The sequence below is a fragment of the Perca fluviatilis genome, chromosome 14, assembly GCF_010015445.1.
Source record: "Perca fluviatilis chromosome 14, GENO_Pfluv_1.0, whole genome shotgun sequence".
NCBI classification, from domain to species: domain Eukaryota; kingdom Metazoa; phylum Chordata; class Actinopteri; order Perciformes; family Percidae; genus Perca; species Perca fluviatilis.
In genome coordinates, this window is record NC_053125.1 from 2505311 (window position 1) to 2526391 (window position 21081).

Genomic DNA, 21081 nt, shown 5'->3' on the forward strand with positions numbered 1-21081 from the left:
AATAAATGAAATCAAAAATTGTTTATATCTTGATTTTTTGTGACCATTTATAGAACCAATTCTTTTCCCTAGAATCCATATTTTTTATTTTTACCTAAATATTTTCTGTTTATACGGTACCACTGACGGCGACTAAAGCAGGATATCTCTTAATATTTCACTTCTGTTAGTTAAGTTCCCTAGCCCTACTAACTAGGTCAAGCAAACTGAGCGGGTCAATTGGCTCAAAACATGGAGAATGACTTGAAGGCTAGTTGAAGGCAAAACTTTTTCCATTTCCACTCGGAGTCTTCTGGGGCTTCCATATTAAAGTTCCATGCAACTTTTAATCACTTTGGTGTTGTGACAGATCCAGCTGTAAGGTCTGCAGAGTCTCGGTGGCCTTCAATCAGCAGCTACGCGATTCAAACACGGAGTAGATTAGAATTTTCTCTGATCCAGCATGTTCTCGCCGTTACAGTGCGTCAACATGAACAGCAGTAACCGGGGTAAGTGAATAACCGGGTTATGCCCGTTCTCCCCGTATACATGGGCAGGGAAGAATGGGAAGAATGATGGCGTAAACTCTACCTCCTGTACAGTGGGTAAGCTGCTGAATTCCAATAGTAAATCTTAGCACAGCAGAGCAGGGGTGCAATAAATACACCAGCACTTTTTGCACTTTGTACTTTAATTATTACAGTTAATTCTTAGGATGTTGTGTGTCCTTTTGTGTCCTAGGACATTTTGTTGATCTCATGTTTATGTTGATTTTACTTGTAGATTTAGAATGTTTTTTCGGTCATATGTTTTCCTTGTGAAGAAACAGATTGTAGCACTATGTCCAAGACAAATTTCCCATCAGGGACAATAAAGTGTATTCTATTATATACCTCCGGTACAGCAGGTGGCGCTCTGCCAACGCAATACTGGTCAGAATAAACTGAACGAGCCAACGAGATTAAAGCAGACGGACCGTAGGCTGCTACTGATCAAAGCAACGCTGTTTTGTTGTTATAGCAAGGGTCACAGCGCCGACAGATTGTTTCCGGGGTGGGTAGGGGCCGTTCTAACCTACGACCACGCTCAGACGCTTAACATGACCATATTCCGGTTAAGATGTATAGAAACAGTGGTATTGGTATAAAGACGGAGGAATGCTTTCTATCCGGTTGTTGACTTTTAGCCAAGAAAAGAACACCTTGTGTTCTGTTCACACCTTTTTATACACATTTGGAGCCATTTCCTTTCTGGCTGCCAGGCTAGCTGGCAAACAACAGCTGACTATACACAGGAGAGAGGAGGAATGAAGGAGAGTGACGAGGAGGGAGAGATTTGAAGGAAGAAGGCAAGCGACAGAGAAAGCCCAGGATATTAGGGTTACAATGAGGACATTTTTAGGGATTGCTTCAACAACAAATTTAGAAAATGTGGATGTACCGTAATAGAGAAAGACTACAGAAAAAAACGCTTGATTATTTAAATACAAAGCACATATACAGCTGCATTTTGGGACTCATTGTAGGCATACATAAAACGGAAGAGACACCAAACACAATAAAAATTTCATACCATTTATTTTTTTTTTTTTTTTTATTTCATATCGGGGGGTTTTCTTTTTTGGGGGGAAAGGGGGGCACCACATTTTTTTTTTTTTTTTTTAACACCACATTGGGGCTTAACTTTGCCCCCGAAATGTTGGTTTTGGCGATGCAAATTTCCACATTCATTTCAAATGATGAATGCTAGGTTTAAAAATGCCATCGATGTCCGGTTCTGGGGCATGATGAGGTAGTCACAATCTTCTGCTAGCTCCGCAGTTTTATTCAAAAACTTTCACAAACAAGTCAGGTCCAGTTCACCTCGTAACTTCATTGCATTGCATATAAATATCACTCTACCTGCAACCTAAACCAACTACCAATGATGGTGAAGCCCAAAACGACAAAAAACATGTCGACGGAGGGAGGCCCAGTTGACGCCCCATGCTCGCTTAGTGAAGACGCCGGAGGAGGAGTATCGTTAGTGTCCCAGCTGACAAAGTAGCCCACTTGACGCCCTTGAGTCATTTCGTGAAGAGATGTCACGGAGCAAAAAAAAGACATTTGTGCTACTAACGACGCTAGAATCGGAGAAGTTAAGGCTGACCTGAAAAACGAAATCTCCACTATGAAGAGTGAAACACATGCAGCCATGACAGCACTCAAGGAGTCTTTACTAGCTCACACCTAAACCCTTGCAGAAGTTGAAAATTCTCTTAATTGTCCTTTCTATATCAACAGAACAAAGTGCAATAAATACACCAGCACCTTTTGAAATGCACACTTATTAAAGTCACTTTTTAAGATGGCGTATCGTCTGTAGTCATGTGTCCTTCCTTTATGTCCCAAGATGCTTTGTTGATCTTATGATCTTATGTTTGTTTTTATGTTGATTTTATGTCGATTTTAGAATGATTTTTCTGTTACATGATTGTGTTGTGAAGCAACAGATTGTAGCACTATGTCCAAGACAAATTTCCCCTCGTATTCCATCTATATTTCTACAGATTTGTTTTACTAAAAAGAGCAAGGACTTGTGATTAACAGAGCACATCTGCAGGACATAGCAGGAAAAAAAACAAGCAATTTTATGTGATTTCATTTATTATTTAAAGCTTTTTGATGGGCGGCCTTTTTTGATTTGTCACATGAGAAAAAGCACTGATGTAAATAAAATAAAAAGATGAGTGACCAAAGTGGAAATACAGTATACAGTATGATCCTACAAGATGGAATCAAGCTTGCTTGTATTGTCTCAGCGCGTGTGTGTGTGTGTGTGTGTGTGTGTGTGTGTGTGTGTGTGTGTGTGTGATGACTGAGCACATGGTGTTGCAGAAACAGATGGAGCAAAGAGGCGGCAAACCAACGCAGGAACGCGCCGCGTCTACCCCATCTCCCATGGTGCCTCAGTGACAGGTCATGTGATTGGCAGTTGTCAGCTTCTAGCTCTCCTGAGCATAATGTCAATGTGTGTTCCTGTGTGTCCGGCACATGTCTAACCGTGTGGAGTGTGAATGTGTATAAATGTGATATGCAAAATATAAATCCCGCACTTACAAGTCAAAGACCAGATAGTGGAATCCTTCCTCTGATATGCTGTCATGGAGCCGCACTGTAAGGGAGGGAAGGAGAGAGATTATTTGGTTATGTAAAATACTACTCCACATTGGCAGCAGCAGGTAGCTGTGTGAGTTCTGAACACAGTGAACGGTTGTTCCCTCTCAGTGTGGTAACAGGTACAATGTGTAATGCCTGGCCACACGATCCAAACACATTGAGGGCAGCATTTTGCCTCCTCCCTCAGTACTCAGTACAACTATTGAAGGTGTACACTGTAAAGTCTGACCAGGGTTTTTTCTGCATAGAGGAATTTTTGGCACCCCCCCCCCAAAGAGCCCCCAAAAGGAAAATCACCAGCACCAAAATGATAAGAATTGAGATAAAAAAATAAAAGGCAATTCAAAACCTCTTCGATTGTGTTTAATAATTTACCAAGCAACAGTTTAGTAGGAGAGCTAATCTCAGTTTAACCGTCCAGTGTCTGGCTGTGTCCCACTCTCCCAGTGATTTTAATGGTGGTATATAATATTAATATTACTTTTTAAAGCAGTTTTGTTGATTGGGATTTCATTAACTCAAGCACAATCAACATTTTTGTTTATAACATTTTTAGAAATACCAGGCAAATCCATATCAATTTCTGTCAAATAAGGTAACAGACTCATTGTCTTTACTGTAGACGGACCGCCTCCCAAAGTCAATGAGAAATCGTGTTAAATAATCATGATTTCAAAATTGACCAAAAATAATCGTGGTAAAATAATCAACCAAAATTATGACTTTTTCCATAATGGAGCAGCCCTAGCATGTAGTAGTGAATTAAGTCAACCACGTTACGAATTGGCCCATTGCTCCAGACTGTTTCCTGCATCTTCAAAGTGGATTGTCACAACACACAGACATGTGAACGACAACTCTGCAACACTAACTGACTTACTGATAGTCTCCACTTATTGCAATTTTAATTTTTTTTTTATTCATGTTTTTTTTGCTTTTTGTTCTTGCAACATTATCACAGAGAGGCTTTAAAACTCATTTGTTATCTTGCCGTCCCAGACAAATGCAAAGAGTTTGAATGATTATAGTCAGTCAGCACCCAAAGAACAAGCGTCTAGACACACACTCATCAATACAAGCACTGCTGTCCAGTCCATTTCAATGGACCCTTACAACATACTGGTTTGACAATATTGCCAATACAACAAATACCAGTCTTTGATTAAAACTCCGGTATCAGTTAGTCTGGGTCCTTCAATAGATCGGTTTCAAAGTGAAACTAGATCCTACTGCGGTTACCCGTCTGACATTTGTATGAATCTCGAAATAAATCAGTTTTTATAGATGGAACTATAGGCTGAACGATAAATCGTTCTCAGATGGAAATTTCAAAGAATGCGATGAGCTAATTGTGAAGGCCTGGAATCATTTAATGTGCAATATTTAGTGGAATGTTTGGTGTAACATTAGGTTTAACATGATTTATTCCTCTTTATGTTATTATATTTAATGTTTTTTCTTAAGATAAATGCTGGAATAATGTTACATATCACTTATTGCTGGAAATTCATATCTATGTTACTTGCATAAAGATATAGAGCAGTTTTGATGGGGACTCATGTTATAATGTTCCATGACATGTTTTATCGGTTACAGACAAAACTTTAGCTAAACTTTAATAATAATAATAATAATAATAATAATAATAATAGCAAATCGAATCGTAATCGCAATATCTGGCAGATATATCGTAATTTGATTTTTTCCTTAATTTGTTCAGCCCTACAAGAAACCAAATTCAAACTTCCAGATTACTCACCCCATTGGTCTTCTGCATAGCTTTGTAGAGCGTTAAGCATGATAATCTACTAAATGTTGGCACAGTTAAGTCAATGGTCCAAATATAACGATTGGTAATCATATTTAAAAATAGATGCATCTACATACACACACAAGCTTATATACTCATACAAAAGATACATTAACAATATTCACTTTGATTCTCTCTAAAAGGAGGCAGATACAGCTGTGGATACAAACCTACTGCATGGAGGTTCCTGAGCGGACATCCACACTTCTGAAAGAATAGTGTGAGCCTATATTCAGCTACAGAGTTCTTATGGTCATTGTAAAAGCTGGCTATAGCTTATAGCCCATGTTTGTAACTTCTCCTTTGACTTACAATAAAGAAAATAGTTTTAGAATGAATTCAGTAATGTGAAATCAGAGTAAATATTAGCATTATCAAAAATGCAAGACATTTCAGCTTTTCCGATTAGACCCACCACAATTTGAACCGATATATAACAAAAAAAATGCAAGTAATACAATTTCTGCAACTGGGGATGGGAATAAATCAAGCTCTATGTTAGTTATTCAATTGAAAGTATGCTTCTTCTTTCTTTTTTTCAATATGAATTTCGAAAGCAAAGATTTCTTTAAGTGTCTCCCAGTGCCTTCTAGTGCGTTTTTAGTGTGACTTAAAAATGGCAATATAACCCTAAAATAGCCGTTTATATAATAAGATAATACTCTGTAGTTGTTGACATTACATGTAATGATATTTTCACGGTTTTAAATGTTATACACACTAGACAGCTTTGTCTCAAACCATGTTTATCAGATGCAAACATGCATCAGCATGGCAATTTGCTGGCACATATGGCAATGATGCTGCTCTAGTTTAAGTGCTCAGGTCCTCTGAGCAAGGCTGTCTCTTTCACTTTGATGAACAAGAAGAAGATTAAGGCAGCAGAGGGAAGAACTGTTCCGCCGGTGAGCTTTCACTAAGCCAATTACTGTAGCTACACTGCCTAATGGACATGTAATGACATGGTGTGAAACTAAGACTGACATGATGCCTCTGACCACTCGTGGAGTACAGGAGCTCAGGGGTTACAGAGGCTTTGGTACAGCAAGATAGCCTGTTCCAATCTCTAGACCAGGGCTGGTCAACGGTTTTTAAGGCCAAGGACCCCTTAGCTGAAAGAAAAAAAAAAAATATATAAAAAAAAAATTAAAAAAAGAGATTGAGCAGGGACCCCTTACTGCATATATTGTATAAAAATGAGTTGCATATTAAAGTGGACCTGCAATAACTTGATTGGCAGCCTAAAACCTTTACACTTTTTTTTTTTTTATAAAATTGTGCATACAATACTAAGCTTTTAAAATAAAAACTGTTTGCATATTGATATATTTATACATCATGTTTTAATGTAGCACAAGCTTAACTATCTGTGGATGGCTACCTTATGGCTTGCTTATCGATAGGCCAGTAAGCCTATAATCAATTTTGTGTACAGTACAGGCCAAAAGTTTGGACACACCTTCTCATTCAATAGGTTTCCTTTATTTTCATGACTATTTACATTGTAGATTCTCACTGAAGGCATCACAACTATGAATGAACACCTATGGAATTATGTACTTAAGAAAAAAGTGTGAAATAACTGAAAACATGTCTTATATTTTAGATTCCTCAAAGTAGCCACCCTTTTTTTATTACTGATAAAATGATTGATTACTGCTTTGCACACTCTTGGCATTCTCTTGATGAGCTTCAAGAGGTAGTCACCTGAAATGGCTTTCCAACAGTCTTGAAGGAGTTCCCAGAGATGCTTAGCACTTGTTGACCCTTTTGCCTTCACTCTGCGGTCCAGCTCACCCCAAACCATCTCGACTGGGTTCAGGTCCGGTGACCGTGGAGGCCAGGTCATCTGGCGCAGCACTCCATCATTCTCCTTCTTGGTCAAATAGCCCTTACACAGCCTGGAGGTGTGTTTGGAGACATTGTCCTGTTGAAAAATAAACGATGGTCCAACTAAACGCAAACCGGATGGGATGGCATGTCGCTGCAGGATGCTGTGGTAGCCATGCTGGTTCAGTATGCCTTCAATTTTGAATAAATCCCCAACAGTGTCACCAGCAAAGCACCCCCACACCATCACACCTCCTCCTCCATGCTTCACGGTGGGAACCATGCATGTAGAATCCATCCGTTCACCTTTTCTGCGTCGCACAAAGACACAGCGGTTGGAACCAAAGATCTCAAATTTGGACTCATCAGACCAAAGCCCAGATTTCCACTGGTCTAATGTCCATTCCTTGTGTTTCTTGGCCCAAACAAATCTCTTCTGCTTGTTGCCTCTTCTTAGCAGTGGTTTCCTAGCAGCTACTTGACCATGAAGGCCTGATTCGCGCAGTCTCCTCTTAACAGTTGTTCTAGAGATGTGTCTGCTGCTAGAACTCTGTGTGGCATTCATCTGGTCTCTTATCTGAGCTGCTGTTAACTTGCGATTTCTGAGGCTGGTGACTCGGATGAACTTATCCTCAGCAGCAGAAGTGACTCTTTGTCTTCCTTTCCTGGGCCGGTCCTCATGTGAGCCAGTTTTGTTGTAGCGCTTGCTGGTTTTTGCGACTGCACTTGGAGACACATTTAAATTTTTCGCAATTTTCCGGACTGACTGACCTTCATTTGTTAAAGTAATGATGGCCACTCGTTTCTCTTTACTTAGCTGATTGGTTCTTGCCATAATATGAATTCTAACAGTTGTCCAATAGGGCTGTCGGCTGTGTATCAACCTGACTTCTGCACAACACAACTGATGGTCCCAACCCCATTAATAACAGAAAAACTTCCACTAATTAACCCTGAAAAAGCACACCTGTGAAGGTAAAACCATTTCAGGTGACTACCTCATGAAGCTCATTGAGAGAACACCAAGGGTTTGCAGAGTTATCAAAAAAGCAAAGGGTGGCTACTTTGAGGAATCTAAAATATAAGACATGTTTTCAGTTATTTCACACTTTTTTGTTAAGTACATAATTCCATATGTGTTCATTCATAGTTTTGATGCCTTCAGTGAGAATCTACAATGTAAATAGTCATGAAAATAAAGAAACACATTGAATGAGAAGGTGTGTCCAAACTTTTGGCTTGTACTGTACATTACAAAAAAAATTATATACAATTTGGTGGGCCCACCCTGCAGCAACTCTGAGGACCCCTAGGAGATCTTTGCTCTGGACAGCTTTGAAACATGATCATTTGTATTTCATTTATTGGTGATAGTCATGGATAAACTAAAACCTACAAGCAAGATATAGCATATGTCCTTTACAACAGCAAGTGACAACACCATGGAAACAGTGCTTGGTAATGTAGATCGTTCTCATCCTTTTTATAGAGCGCATCATCAGCGTTCTCGCTCAGTACTGGACCAATTTGAAAAGTTGTTGTTCCAATCACTCACTTGACACAAAGACAGGAAAATAGGTCAGTCTGAAAAATACCAAGGTTACCCTTCAAGGACTTGCTTTGTGGTACCACACGGGAAACGGTTGCAGTAGTCAAGCCTGGATGTTACAAATGCACGAATGAGCATTTCTGCAGCAGTAGGTGACAGTGAGGGTGGAAGGCGGTGTTTTGGTCATGTAGTTGACATGGGGCAGGAACGAGAGGGTGGGGTCAAACTATGTATAAATAACAGTTTGGCTTATTTATTCTTTTGGACATTTTTAGGCCTTTATTTTTGACCAGACAGCTTAGACTTGAAGAGGGAGAGAGAGGGGGGAATGACTTGCAGCAAAGGGCCGCAGGTCGGAACTGAACCCGTGCCCGCTGCGTCGAGGACTGAGCCTCCGTATATGGGAGCGTGCTCTAAAAAGGTGAGCTACCCAGACGCCCTAGTTTGGCTTATTTTTTTAAAACTGAAATTGCATCTATGTTATTACAGAGAGGATAAAGTACTGAAAAAACAAAGCGTTGGGTCTCGGTACTGAATTACAGGTACCCATATCAGTTCAAATGTGAATGGTAGCAAACCCTAGCTAGAGTAGGGGTGTGAACCTTCACTGGTCTCACGACTCGATATCACGAAGCAGCACAATGTAGGGCTGGGCAATACAGTATATGGATATTACACTACCGGTCAAAAGTTTTAGAACACCCCAATTCTTTTAGTTTTTCACTGAAATTTTAGCAGTTCAAGTCCAATGAATAGCTTGAAATGGTACAAAATGTAAGTGGTTAACTGCCAGAGGTTAAAAAAAAAAAAAAAAAAAAGTAAGGTTACCCAAAACTGAAAAATAATGTACATTTCAGAATTTTACAAAAAGGCCTTTTTCAGGGAACAAGAAATGGGTTAACAACGTAAAGATGTTCTGCAGCAATGGAGGTTGAACGCTTTGAACGTTGGTGCTACCAATTCCCACAGGTGTTCACACTTGTCTGGATTACTTACAACCCCCTCTGTTTGTATAAAAGTATTGTTGGAACACACTGTGGTACCGTACCCTCGTAAGCATTATTTGAACAGTATTGTACTGCAGAAAGTAGTGTGTTGCTATAAAAATGGCAGGGAAAAAGCAATTAACAATGGAAGAGAGACAGACCATCATAACACTTAAGAATGCTGGTCTTTCCTACAGAGAAATTGCGAAGAAAGTCAAGGTGTCAGTGAGTACAGTATTCTTCACCATCAAAAGACACTTAGAAACTGGAGGAAACTCTGACAGGAAGAGGTCTGGCAGACCCATAGCCACAACAGAATCAGAAGACAAGTTTCTGAGAGTCAACAGCTTGCGTGATAGGCGGCTCACAGGACAACAGCTTCAAGCACAGCTTAATAGTGGTCGTAATAAGCAAGTCTCAGTTGCAGCAAGAAAGCCATTGCTAAGACGTCAGAATAAGTCCAAGCTATGCCAGAACAACCTTAGCAAAAAAGAACAAGATGGTAAGCTTAAAAACATGGAGTGGTCAGCACAGTCACCAGACTTAACCCCCATTGAGCTGGTTTGGGATGAACTGGACAGAAAAGTGAAAGCAAAGCAACCTACAAGTGCTACACATTTATGGGAACTTCTGCAACCGAGTTGGGAAGAACTTTCTGAAGAATATTTGATTTCCATTGTAGAAAGAATGCCACGAGTGTGTTCAGCTGTTATATCTGCCAAAGGGGGCTACTTTGATGAGTCAAAAATTTAGAATACATTTTGGTTTATAAATTGATTCCATGATTTCTTTTTTAACTTCAATTTTTCATTTGTTCTATTATTTCATTTCAGAGTACAATAAGACATTGAACTGCATGAATTTCAATAAAAACCTGGAAATATTGGGGTGTTCTAAAACTTTTGACCGGTAGTGTATATCGAGATCGTGATATGAGACTAGATATCGTCTTAGATTTTGGATATCGTAATATGACATAAGTGTTGTCTTTCACTGGTTTTAAAGGCTGCATTACAGTAAAGTGATGTCATTTTCTGAACATTCCAGCCTGTTCTAGCCACTTACACATTATGTCAACATTAATGATGATTATTTATCTAAAATATAAGTGTGAAGATATTTTGTTAAAGCACCAATTGTCAATGCTAGAATATCGCCGCAATATCGATAGAGGTATTTGGTCAAGAATATGGTGATATCTGATTTCTCCCTATCGCCCAGCCCTATCACAATGCGCAACCTCCTGAATATTATTAGGGGTCCAAGCCCGAGTCTGGAAGAACCGGCGGCAGCAGAGCTACGCCGTTCACACAGCAGGGCTGTGGAAGCCTATTGTTTTTGTAAGGATTAGGCTAATCATATTCTCCTCCGCATAAAACTCCGACTACAGCCTAAACCGTACATGGTGGGGGGTTGCCATTTTCAGGACTGGTCCAAAACCCCGCAAGGACCTCAGGCGAAACAATTGACCCACTTCCACCACTTTGTGGCGCTATACCAGAAAAAAACGTGTTTGGCCCTATAACTCCCACACCGTACACCCTACATTCAAAAACCATACATCTACACATTCCCTGAATCCAACTGAATCATGTGACATAGGCTATGCCCATTTCCGCCTAGACTTTTATGCATGTGCATATAACGCACAAACTAATTTGTGTAGCCAACTATGAAAATACCAACTTTGCCATATCTCGGCCAAAATGAATGCCATCAACGCCAAACTTCAGATTCTTGTTTGCCATGACCCTCTGGAGGTCCCCCACGCGTTGTACGAAAATTGTCTAAAACCAACTTTTTCGAACTTGTCCTAGGCCGTGTGACCGATCTGCATGAAACCTGGTATGTAGCATCTCCAGATGGACGTGACTAAAAGTTACTCAAAAGAATTTTGCTACATATGCGCATTTGACGACTAAACAAATTTTCCTAGGTAACTTGAGCTCATTGTTCAACATCCTACTACGATGCTCCGTACCAAATTTGGTGAAGATCGGCCTTTAGGGGGCACTATAACATTTATTTGTTTTGGCCAATAACTCAATGCATTTAAATGGGAAATTTGCAATTGCAATATCTCTGCCAATGTAAAATCAATCAACACGAAACTTGTGATGCTCGTTTGGCATGCCGCTCTGAGGATCTGTACCAAATTCGGCGAAGATCGGCCATTAGGGGGCGCTATAATCAATGAGTTTTGGCCCTTTTACTCAATCGGTGTTAATGGCATATTTGCAATGGGAATGTACCACAGACCTTGCAGCTCACACTTTTCAATATTTACTGATGTTTACCTCCTACCGTTACGTTTTGGTTTTTGCTTTCGCATGCTCCCCTGGTGTTCTACAATAAAGAAACTTCTTCACCCACCTGACAAAGTTTCTACAAACTTCACAGTGGACAAATGCAACTCTTTTCTCCCACTTTTTCAGTCCAAAATCAACACCATTCATAGGCGCTCCGGAGCACCCACAGAAAATACGGAGCACCCACGTGTGCCAGACTGCCAGTAGGCTACATTCATTTAAAATTAAACATTGCAGTTGGTGCCAAGTGGAGCATCTGTCATAGTGCGATTGGTTATGTTGGTGACACTGATTCTTAATTTCCCACGAAGCTGATCACGGTTACGTGTCAGTTAAACTTCTCATCTCCAATCCTATCTGTATTTGTGAGAAGTGGCGCTGTCCTGAGTTGAAAGCCTACTTTACAGCTTAATTATCGAGTTAATAGGTGCGTGTGATCGCGTCAGCCGCTGTTCATTTCCTAAGGTTCTGAAATGCAAACCATTTTTGACTATTATTTTTTTTTTTCTTTTTTTAAGTCTGTAAGCACCCACGGAGGAAAACATAAATTGGCGCCTAGGACACCATGTACAACAACCTTACCACCTCCCCTGCTCTTTCAACCACCACACCTGCCTCCCCCCCTCCACCCTCTCAGTCACTCTCTCATTTCTCTCTGCTGTCCCCTGTGGTCAGGGGGGTTAAGAAGTTTGTTTATTGTAGAGAATTGTTAAAAGGTAGTCTGTATATGCATGGAGATTAACTGTAAACCACTAGATTTGCAACAGCAATGTACCGCAGACCTTGTGGCTCACACCTCTTGATATTTACTGACGTTTGCCTCCCCACCGCCAGGCTTTGGGTTCCGCTTTCGCACGCTCCCCGGGGCGTCTGGCATCAGTGGCTTGAGCCCCGTCATAACTGCTTTCAGTTCTATTTATGTATTGCTACACATGGTTTTAATCAACAAATTCCAGCAGTCCGATATATAAGAACTCCCCTTTTTTATTGCATCTGCCCTTCAAAAAGACCCTTTCTGAATGTAGCAGAGTCTAAACACATCAGACAAAAAGGCAAAATCTAAAAAAAAGCAGCAACCAGAAAATCAACAAGTAACATCAGTAGGCTATAATTGATTATGGTCTGTCACAGCATTGATGCAGAATCGTCCAGGTCTGCCCCGTGATGCATGCAATGATTCATTTCAACACCCCTAGTAGGGAGATCACTGAAACGTACAGGGCAGTGGCTCTGCAGGGTTGAAGAGCACTAATTTAGAGGCACCATAATGTAGCTCTAACAGCCACAATGGAAAGCTCGGCTATTGATTATAATATAATTGAGTTTGGCTCCATTATATACTGTATATGTTTTAATAACAAAAAATTGCCTTGATTTGTCTTTGGCTTCTTGGCATGTCAGCACGGAATACATCATTTCCAGACTCCATTGGTAATTCATCCTACAGCGAGAGACTGACTGTACTGTGAATGCGTGAGACCGTATGAATGTGAGGGTGCTTCTGGGAAAAACTCAAACAGGCCAGAGCATGAGATGGATGAAAAGCTTAGAAAAAAAGGAAAGATTCCCCTGTAGAGAGATTATCTGACGTCACAGTTAGCTCATCTCCTGATTGACATCCGAGAGATCCATCACCACGACGACCTTAAAGGAATGAGGGCTTTCCCAGGGCTGGATGCTGCGTGAATGGAACAGTAATGAGACCAGCGCTACCTGCTACCAGAAAATCACTATCTGATGGAAGACAAGCTGGTCTCAAACTGAGGGGGAGTGTGTGCTCATGTGTGAGCAGGCAAATATTGAGAATCTCCAGTGACTGAGTCAAAGCTGGAATCATTCAGTATTACCTCTTCTTAAAACATATAGGGCCCTATTTTAACGATCTAAACGCACAGTGTGAAGCATTTAGGGCAGAGTGTCATCTCTCATTCCCTTTAAAAACCAGGCGCGTTTGTACCTTGGCACATTACTATTATGTCGGATTTGCACCGTAATATTTGGATTTATTTATTTTTTATCTTTTGCATGTGCGTCCCCGTGTGTGAAACAAGCATAGTGTGCATGCTGTGCACGAGGCTAGGGGCATTTCACTAACGTGCTGTTAAAATAACAATGAAATGCTGCGTTATTGACTTTAGACCAGGTTTTTGTTGGTCAATGGCGCGATCACTTTCCGCTGCCTCAAGATAGCAATACTCCCAGAATGCACCTGAACACACCTCCCTGTAAGACCTGGTGAGCAGGTGCATTTGCTATTTAAACGACATGGGCGCTGGACGGGAAATTGACAACTGCGTCGGTCTTAAACTAGCAAAGACACTTGCATCGGGCTTTACGCTGCGCATAGTGTAAACACACCAACTTCTTATTGATGTATTTTTGCATTATTGTTCCATCACCATTATCTCATGTTTAAATCTACTTTTTTGTAGCTCGGCCATTGATTCTATCTTCAAAAATAACATACTAACCAAAGCAATTGACTGTTTGCTGAACCCTTCCCCAGACCAGGGATTGTTCAGTAGGCAGAGCTTTGGATTTCTATACATTGGAGCGGTGTGCATGGGGCCGTAGTAGGACAAAGGTCTGTAAATGACAAGTTTGGGAAGTGGTGTGTTTTCTTTAGCCTTTACAGAAGCCAATACACAAAAGAAAATACAGCGCTGCAAACCCAAGCATGTCCAGCTAATTAGTGTTACCTACAGTAGTAGTCCAACGTAACCACAGCTGCAAAGATTAAATCGATGAGTTGTCAACTAATTAATCAATCATCAACCATTTTGATAATCAATTTGAGTCATTTTATAGATAGATAGATAGATAGATAGATAGATAGATAAAAAACACTGATCAACATTTTTCAATGTTTTCTGACACATTATAGACCAAACAACTAACTGATTAATCGTGAAAATAATCAACACAATATGGACAATGAAAATAGTTGCCCTAAACGTAACCCTACACTGCGGTATAAGAACCATGCAGTTTCTTTTTTTCTTCGTCTTCTACATAGATCAACTGGTGAGGATGACAACTTAACCTGGGACCTGTTAGCTTAAGCACAATATCACACATGTAACCATTAAAGCTGTAGTGAGAGACCATTTTATATTATAGTTGATCAGGGCTTCGCAAACTGGCAACTTTTGAGATCTTCTCAACTGGGTTTTCACTGATATATTGGGTGATGGCAGATATGCAAAACAAATCTAAATGCAGTAAACTGCGCTAACAGATTTTTCTTTTTTTCAATTCAAGCGGAATATTATTTGTTATATAGTTAATCAAAAATAATTTACATTTCAATGACGTTAATGTTATAAATGTATTAAAGAAAAACAAAAGTCATATTACTGTAAACTGATAATTATACAACTATCAAAAATCGTAACAGTAGAATCAAGAATCCGAAGCTTGTGATTTTCAGAAAGTTTGTATTACTTTCAAATATCATTAGCCTCAAAATCCAATATAATGTTGGCTTAATATGGTTATCTCCCTATCTATCCAATAGCCATTTCAAGTAGGTGTACTCCATGTGAAACACAGTTAATATCTATTCAAAGAGCTATTTATGGCGGCTGTTAACTAACTGCCTATTACACTGCTGCTGCCGTCAAGATGAAATGACCACGTTACAGGGAAGTAAAGCCCTAGTTTGGTTCTGGTAATAGACATGACGACACAAACCCTTCTAAATAACCCCCTTAACTAAACCCTCCTCTGTCATATGTCAGTTAGTCTGTATCTGACACCCTGACAACAGACCAGCAAACCCAAGAGCCCACCTATCCATTTGTCTGTCGCGCCCACCCCCAACCCTCACTTTCAGTACAAGAAAACAAAAGGGACCAAACAACCAATAAATGCCAGTTTTCACTGTGTCAAAAGTTGTACCAAGGTGGTAATTACAGTTTCTTGGCATTTCACGAAGCAAGGATGGAAATAAGATGGAGGTGGGTGGGTGTGTGTGTGTGTGTGTGTGTGTGTGTGTGTGTGTGTGTGTGTGTGTGTGTGTGTGTGTGTGTGTGTGTGTGTGTGTTGGGAAGGGAGCCATGCGGACGCACTTTATTTGTAGACAGGGTGCCATTGCACAAGCCAGAATATAGGATCATTTAACTATGACAATATGGCTTCAGACTGAACTTCTTTGTTTGTTAGGAATCTCTACACTCTCAAGGAAATGCTTACTTTTTTTAATCAGGTTGTGGGGAGGGTGAAAGATAAACTACTTAAATAACAAAACGATAGGCCTACATATTATAAAGAAAGGAAAAATCATCTTTAAAATAGAGCCAACTGAAAGTAGCACAGGGAAACGATGCCAGTGGAACTTAAGTTTCACTTTGTTTCGGGCTGAGATATTAACCTCATTAATAAATGCTGCAGCTTCTCAAGACCAACATTTGAGGCCGTGGTTCGTAATGGTCACAGGGTGGCCAAGTGACATTTGACTTTTTCCAGACCTTTTCCATATTTTAACACAAAAAATCCCCACTAACAGATGGCCAAGTTGCAAATATCTGAAAAATTGAGACCTAGGGATCCCAAATTGCTGTACCACATTCTCAAAGGATTTCAAAATGCCACCGAGATACAGATCCCCCACTGTAACAACTCCCTTTTCCAACCATGCGGAGAAGAGAGATCTACCAATACATAACTTTGGATATGGCCAAATACTTGATGAGGGACTTAGATATGGATCCAGTTCAAACAGCCGGGCCAGTTTTTAGGTGAGAGATTATCGGATGCGTTTTTGGCTCACCATACAGTTTAACAGACCAGCTTTGTAAGGGTGATAATGGGGCAAGAACAGATTCCTCAATACAATACCAGGATGGGGCTCTCTCAGGAGGAAGGCAAGGCAGCTTTATTTGTATAGCACATTTCAGCAACAGGGCAATTCAAAGTGCTTTACATAAAACATTAAAGAGCAGTTAGAAAACAATTTTAAACAATTTTAAAACATTAATAAACAAATTAAAACAAGAATAAAATTGATAGTGCAGTATAAGAATAAAAGTTACAGTGCAGTATAAGAAATTAAAGTTAATAAAATAGATTATTTAAGGAAAAGCAACATCAAAAAGATAGGTCTTTAGCTTAGATTTAAAAGAACTGAGAGTTGCAGCGGACCTGCAGGTTTCTGGGAGTTTGTTCCAGATATGTGGAGCATAAAAACTGAACGCTGCTTCCCCCTGTTTAGTTCTGACTCTGGGGACAACAAGAAGACCTGTCCCAGACGACCTGAGAGGTCTGGGTGGGTCATAATGTAGTAGCAGATCAGAAATGTATTTTGGCCCTAAACCGTTTAGTGATTTATAAACCAGTAAAAGTATTTTGAAATCAATTCTTTGAGGCACTGGAAGCCAGTGTAAAGACTTCAGTACTGGAGTGATGTGATCCACTTTCCTGGTTTTAGTGAGGACTCGGGCAGCAGCGTTCTGAATCAGCTGCAGCTGTCTGATTGATTTTTTAGGGAGACCTGTAAAGATACCGTTATAGTAGTCAAGTCTACTGAAGATAAAAGCATGGACAAGTTTTTCCAGATCTTGCTGAGACATAAGTCCTCTAACCCTTGATATATTTTTAAGGTGATAATATGCTGATTTTTTAATTATGTTAATGTGGCTGTTAAAATTTAGGTCTGAGTCCATGACTACACCAAGATTTCTGGCTTTGTCTGTTGTTTTTAACATTGTCGTTTGAAGCTGAGCGCTGACTTTCAATCGTTCCTCTTGTGTGTGAAGTGACCAGTGGGCCAGATGACGCATAGTAGTAATACAACATCTTTGGTAGACCCAAACCTCCTCTATTAATCGGTCTTTGCAATTTATTAAAATGTAGTCAGGTTGTTTTTTTTAACCATTCCTTATAAATGTCTTTGTTATCCTGTCAGACCATTAACAATACGACAAGGGAACCTCCAGAGGAAGAGACTGGATAAGGTAATTCAGCTTGGGAACATTAACCTTCCTGCTATTGAGAGATTGAGAGTCTATTAACATCACAAAAAATGTTATTCAATAATTGATCCAAATTAACTTTAACTGAAAACAAGATACACAGGTATATACGATATTTAGGCTTCTGCCAGGCCTTCCATGTCGCCGGAGATCGTTAGTGCTGCGTAGACGTTACCGATGCCTTCCGCTACGTTAGGAGACTGCAGCTTGCTAGATCCAAGCGCTCCTCAGCCACCTTGGTCTTGCATGGCGTCAGGGTCATGTAAGCAACATATATTTTAATATTTCCACAGGCTTCTTGCCTTTAGACATCCTTGGCACAAATGTCCCTGGTTACGCATCTTTAAAAAGGAGAAATGAACCAAAGCCATGCTGCGCTCGCTATTCAGCAGCCACCTCCTGGCATTACCTCATGTGACCCCCCCACAAGTAACAATTACACAGTCACATTTTAGATTATTACATTGCAAAGCACCCCTCAATTATGGGGGGGTAGCGGTAGCTTTACATAAATATTTTTTCCTACTACTATGGGCCAACACTTAACATAGAAACGATTAGAGATACATTTAAATGCCCTCTGTAAATGGTGCCCTGCTGGTAGGTTTTACAACATGACCTACTTTCACTTAACTACGGTGCAGTAAAATCAATCAGATGTCCTGATCTGCGTAACGACAGTACAGTGGGACGTCTGCCTTCAACTGAGCGACAGTAATAACCTAACATACCATCATTACTGAGTTTAAACTACATTCACGGTTATGTTTGCACTGAATAACGCATTCAATAAACAGAAACATAACTCTTGCAGCTTTGTGTCTTTGCTAGTTTAAGACCGACGCACTTGTCAATTTCCCGTCCAGCGCCCGCGACTAGGATTAGTGTGTTTGACCGGTGGTTTTGACGATGGTTGCTCTCCATCGTGATGTCGGGCAGCCATCACGATGGACGATGATATCGTCCATCGGCACAACCCTACTACTGACATTTAAGCACACGGACCATACACACATACTAGGTTTTGACCCAGTCTTTTTTCCCATGAAGGAACCGCTATCTCAAGGACCTAGAAGGTGTCATATGTACAGATTGTAAAAACAATTTTTAGACAAATTTGTGATTTTGGGATACATAAACTAAAGTGACTCGATGCAAGATTGCAATGTTTCCCAAAGTAACCAAACAAGTGTGTGTGTGAGCAGAATGTGTGCTTCTAAATATTTTTAATGTTCAAACAGCCATTGAGTTCAAGAAAAAATGGATTGAGGAAGCTACACTGTGGCTGCTTGCAGATACAGTATGTCTTCAAAAGCACTTAGAATATGCGTATCCAGAGACAGACAGACAGACAGACAGACAGACAGACAGACATTAAACATAACTCACCCCCTGAGATCCTGAGAGGGAGGACAGAAAGAGATACAGTAAATAGAATGGGAGCACTAGTTACCAATGTTGGGATGCTTGAGCAGGCGGCAGATCCTGGCCTCTCTCTCCAACTTCTGGTGATCTGTGGAGACAAAAAGACAACATATTTGTCACACGTCTGCTGAGCCCTGCTGTAATCTCTCTACAGTCTCTCTCTACAGACACTCCACATAAACACCACCCACCTATAGCGTATAGCGTGGTGGCAATATGCTCTTTTATAGGAAGTCACACATGTGATGGAGTGGTAGTTTGTCTTCCAAGTTGAAAGTATTCAAAGGATCAAGTCAGAAACATATCTAGAGACAGAGCAAATAGTCAATGAAACAAAGTGCTGACAAAGAAAAACAGCAAGTCAAAGGTCATCATAAGGACAACGATGCATACAGAAACCATTCAAATATCATTGTTGTTATCAAACAATAACTGTGTTTGAGTTTTTCAGAGATTATAGCTCTAAATTAGATAGCTCTCCAGCTGGGGTCTCTCAGGAATACCTCAGGTCATTGGAGGGAGTTCCCATTTCTCCTCTATAGCATACACAGTTATGTAAACTCAACACTTAAATCAACAAGGACTACAACATGTCCCTATGCATGTATCAGACTAAATCTAATCAAATGTCTTTCACTGGCACCGATTACCCTGCTATTAAAACTTTTCTCTGCGTTACAAAACCTCAAAGTTACAGCAGCATCTCTCAGGGAAAGGTTGACAGGAGTAAGTAATTATTAACCGGAAACAAAGGAGTACAAATCTGAGCAGCTCAGACATAAAAGAGGAGTCACTGGGGCCATCTCCAATGCAGCTGATTTGCTATTCAAATAAAGAGGCTTTGAGATTGCAAAATTAATGGAGACAAAGTTTCTCAAAAGACTGTTGAATATTTAATTGCTCTTGTTAGAGTATTGTATTATTCATACCTCGACAACGATATATCAATATAATCAATATATATTGCCCAGGCCTACACCTGTTAAAAGTTAACTTTAACCAGCCCGGTACTACGTGACAGAGAGAAACAGACTCAACACGCTGGTTCTCTGGGAGTTCCAGGTGAACTCATGGAAGACGTAGCAGACTGGGGGGGCCAGAAGCCTGAGGTTTCCTCCTGATTACATGGGACTCACGCTCTCCCTTCCCCCTGCCCTGATACCTCTCCACTCCAGACCAAAAACGGGGACAGAGAGTTGAAACTGAAGAAAAACTAACCCCCGTCAGCCACCACCAAAAGGAGACAGCCCTGAGAGAAAACATTCCCTTATCATGTGGCTGGTTTGGTCGTTAGAGACTGGCCAAATATTCTCGGCCCCTGACATGTGACCTACGAACAAACTGATGTCATGTAAGCTTTCCCTTAGTCTCATCATACCACAACATGGTGTTTCCGGAAATTCCACCACAGTACAATATTTGGTCTAAGCCCTCAAACATCAGGCAAAAATTATTTAATGCTAGAGCACGGTCTCTTCCCATAGACCACTCCAATTCACCAAGGCACTAAAAGAAAAAAAGACGTAGCCTGATGCTCCTTTCAACGCCTTAATGTTTCTCAATCATAAATCAGAAAATAAGTCCTTGGTGTGATTCGCACTGGAGCTGGCCCATTTACAAAACCCACATGAGCTCCAGAACGTCGCCATCAGGACCATAAAATTGAGGACAGCAGCTATTTCCAAAGCAGCCGACTGATCAAATGACCTGCCTGCACAGTACTAACTGGGTCCACATCCAGTTCCTGCAGGTTCAATTACTATTATGTGTGTGTGTGTGTGTGTGTGTGTGTGTGTGTGTGTGTGTGTGTGTGTGTGTGTGTGTGTGTGTGTGTGTGTGTGTGTGTGTAAAAAACACACACACACACACACACACCTTTCACTGGCAATGTGCCCATCTTCATTGTGTAGCCCCAGGGAGGGTAGTGGGTCTGTTTCACAGTCCTATTCTGCTGCTTGAGCTGACAATGATCATTAGCAATCATTATCATGGCTAGATGAACTGGTGGAGCAGCAGTTGCACTGGAGACTCTCAGGTGTGGGTGTAATTGGCGGCACTGTAAT

At 40.6% G+C, this 21081-nt stretch overlaps 1 protein-coding gene across 10 annotated transcripts in view; it reads right to left on the reverse strand.

The window, feature by feature from the left end:
- camk2d1 (calcium/calmodulin-dependent protein kinase (CaM kinase) II delta 1) overlaps positions 1-21081 on the reverse strand; it is a 119417-nt gene that overhangs the window by 51244 nt on the left and 47092 nt on the right. For all 10 annotated transcript variants that reach the window (XM_039821762.1, XM_039821757.1, XM_039821763.1 and 7 more), the window contains exons 3-4: positions 19047-19106; positions 3078-3132 (exon numbers count right to left, since the gene is read on the reverse strand). In XM_039821762.1, the coding sequence (XP_039677696.1) occupies positions 3078-3132; positions 19047-19106 (115 nt within the window). The remainder of the gene's footprint in view (positions 1-3077; positions 3133-19046; positions 19107-21081) is intronic.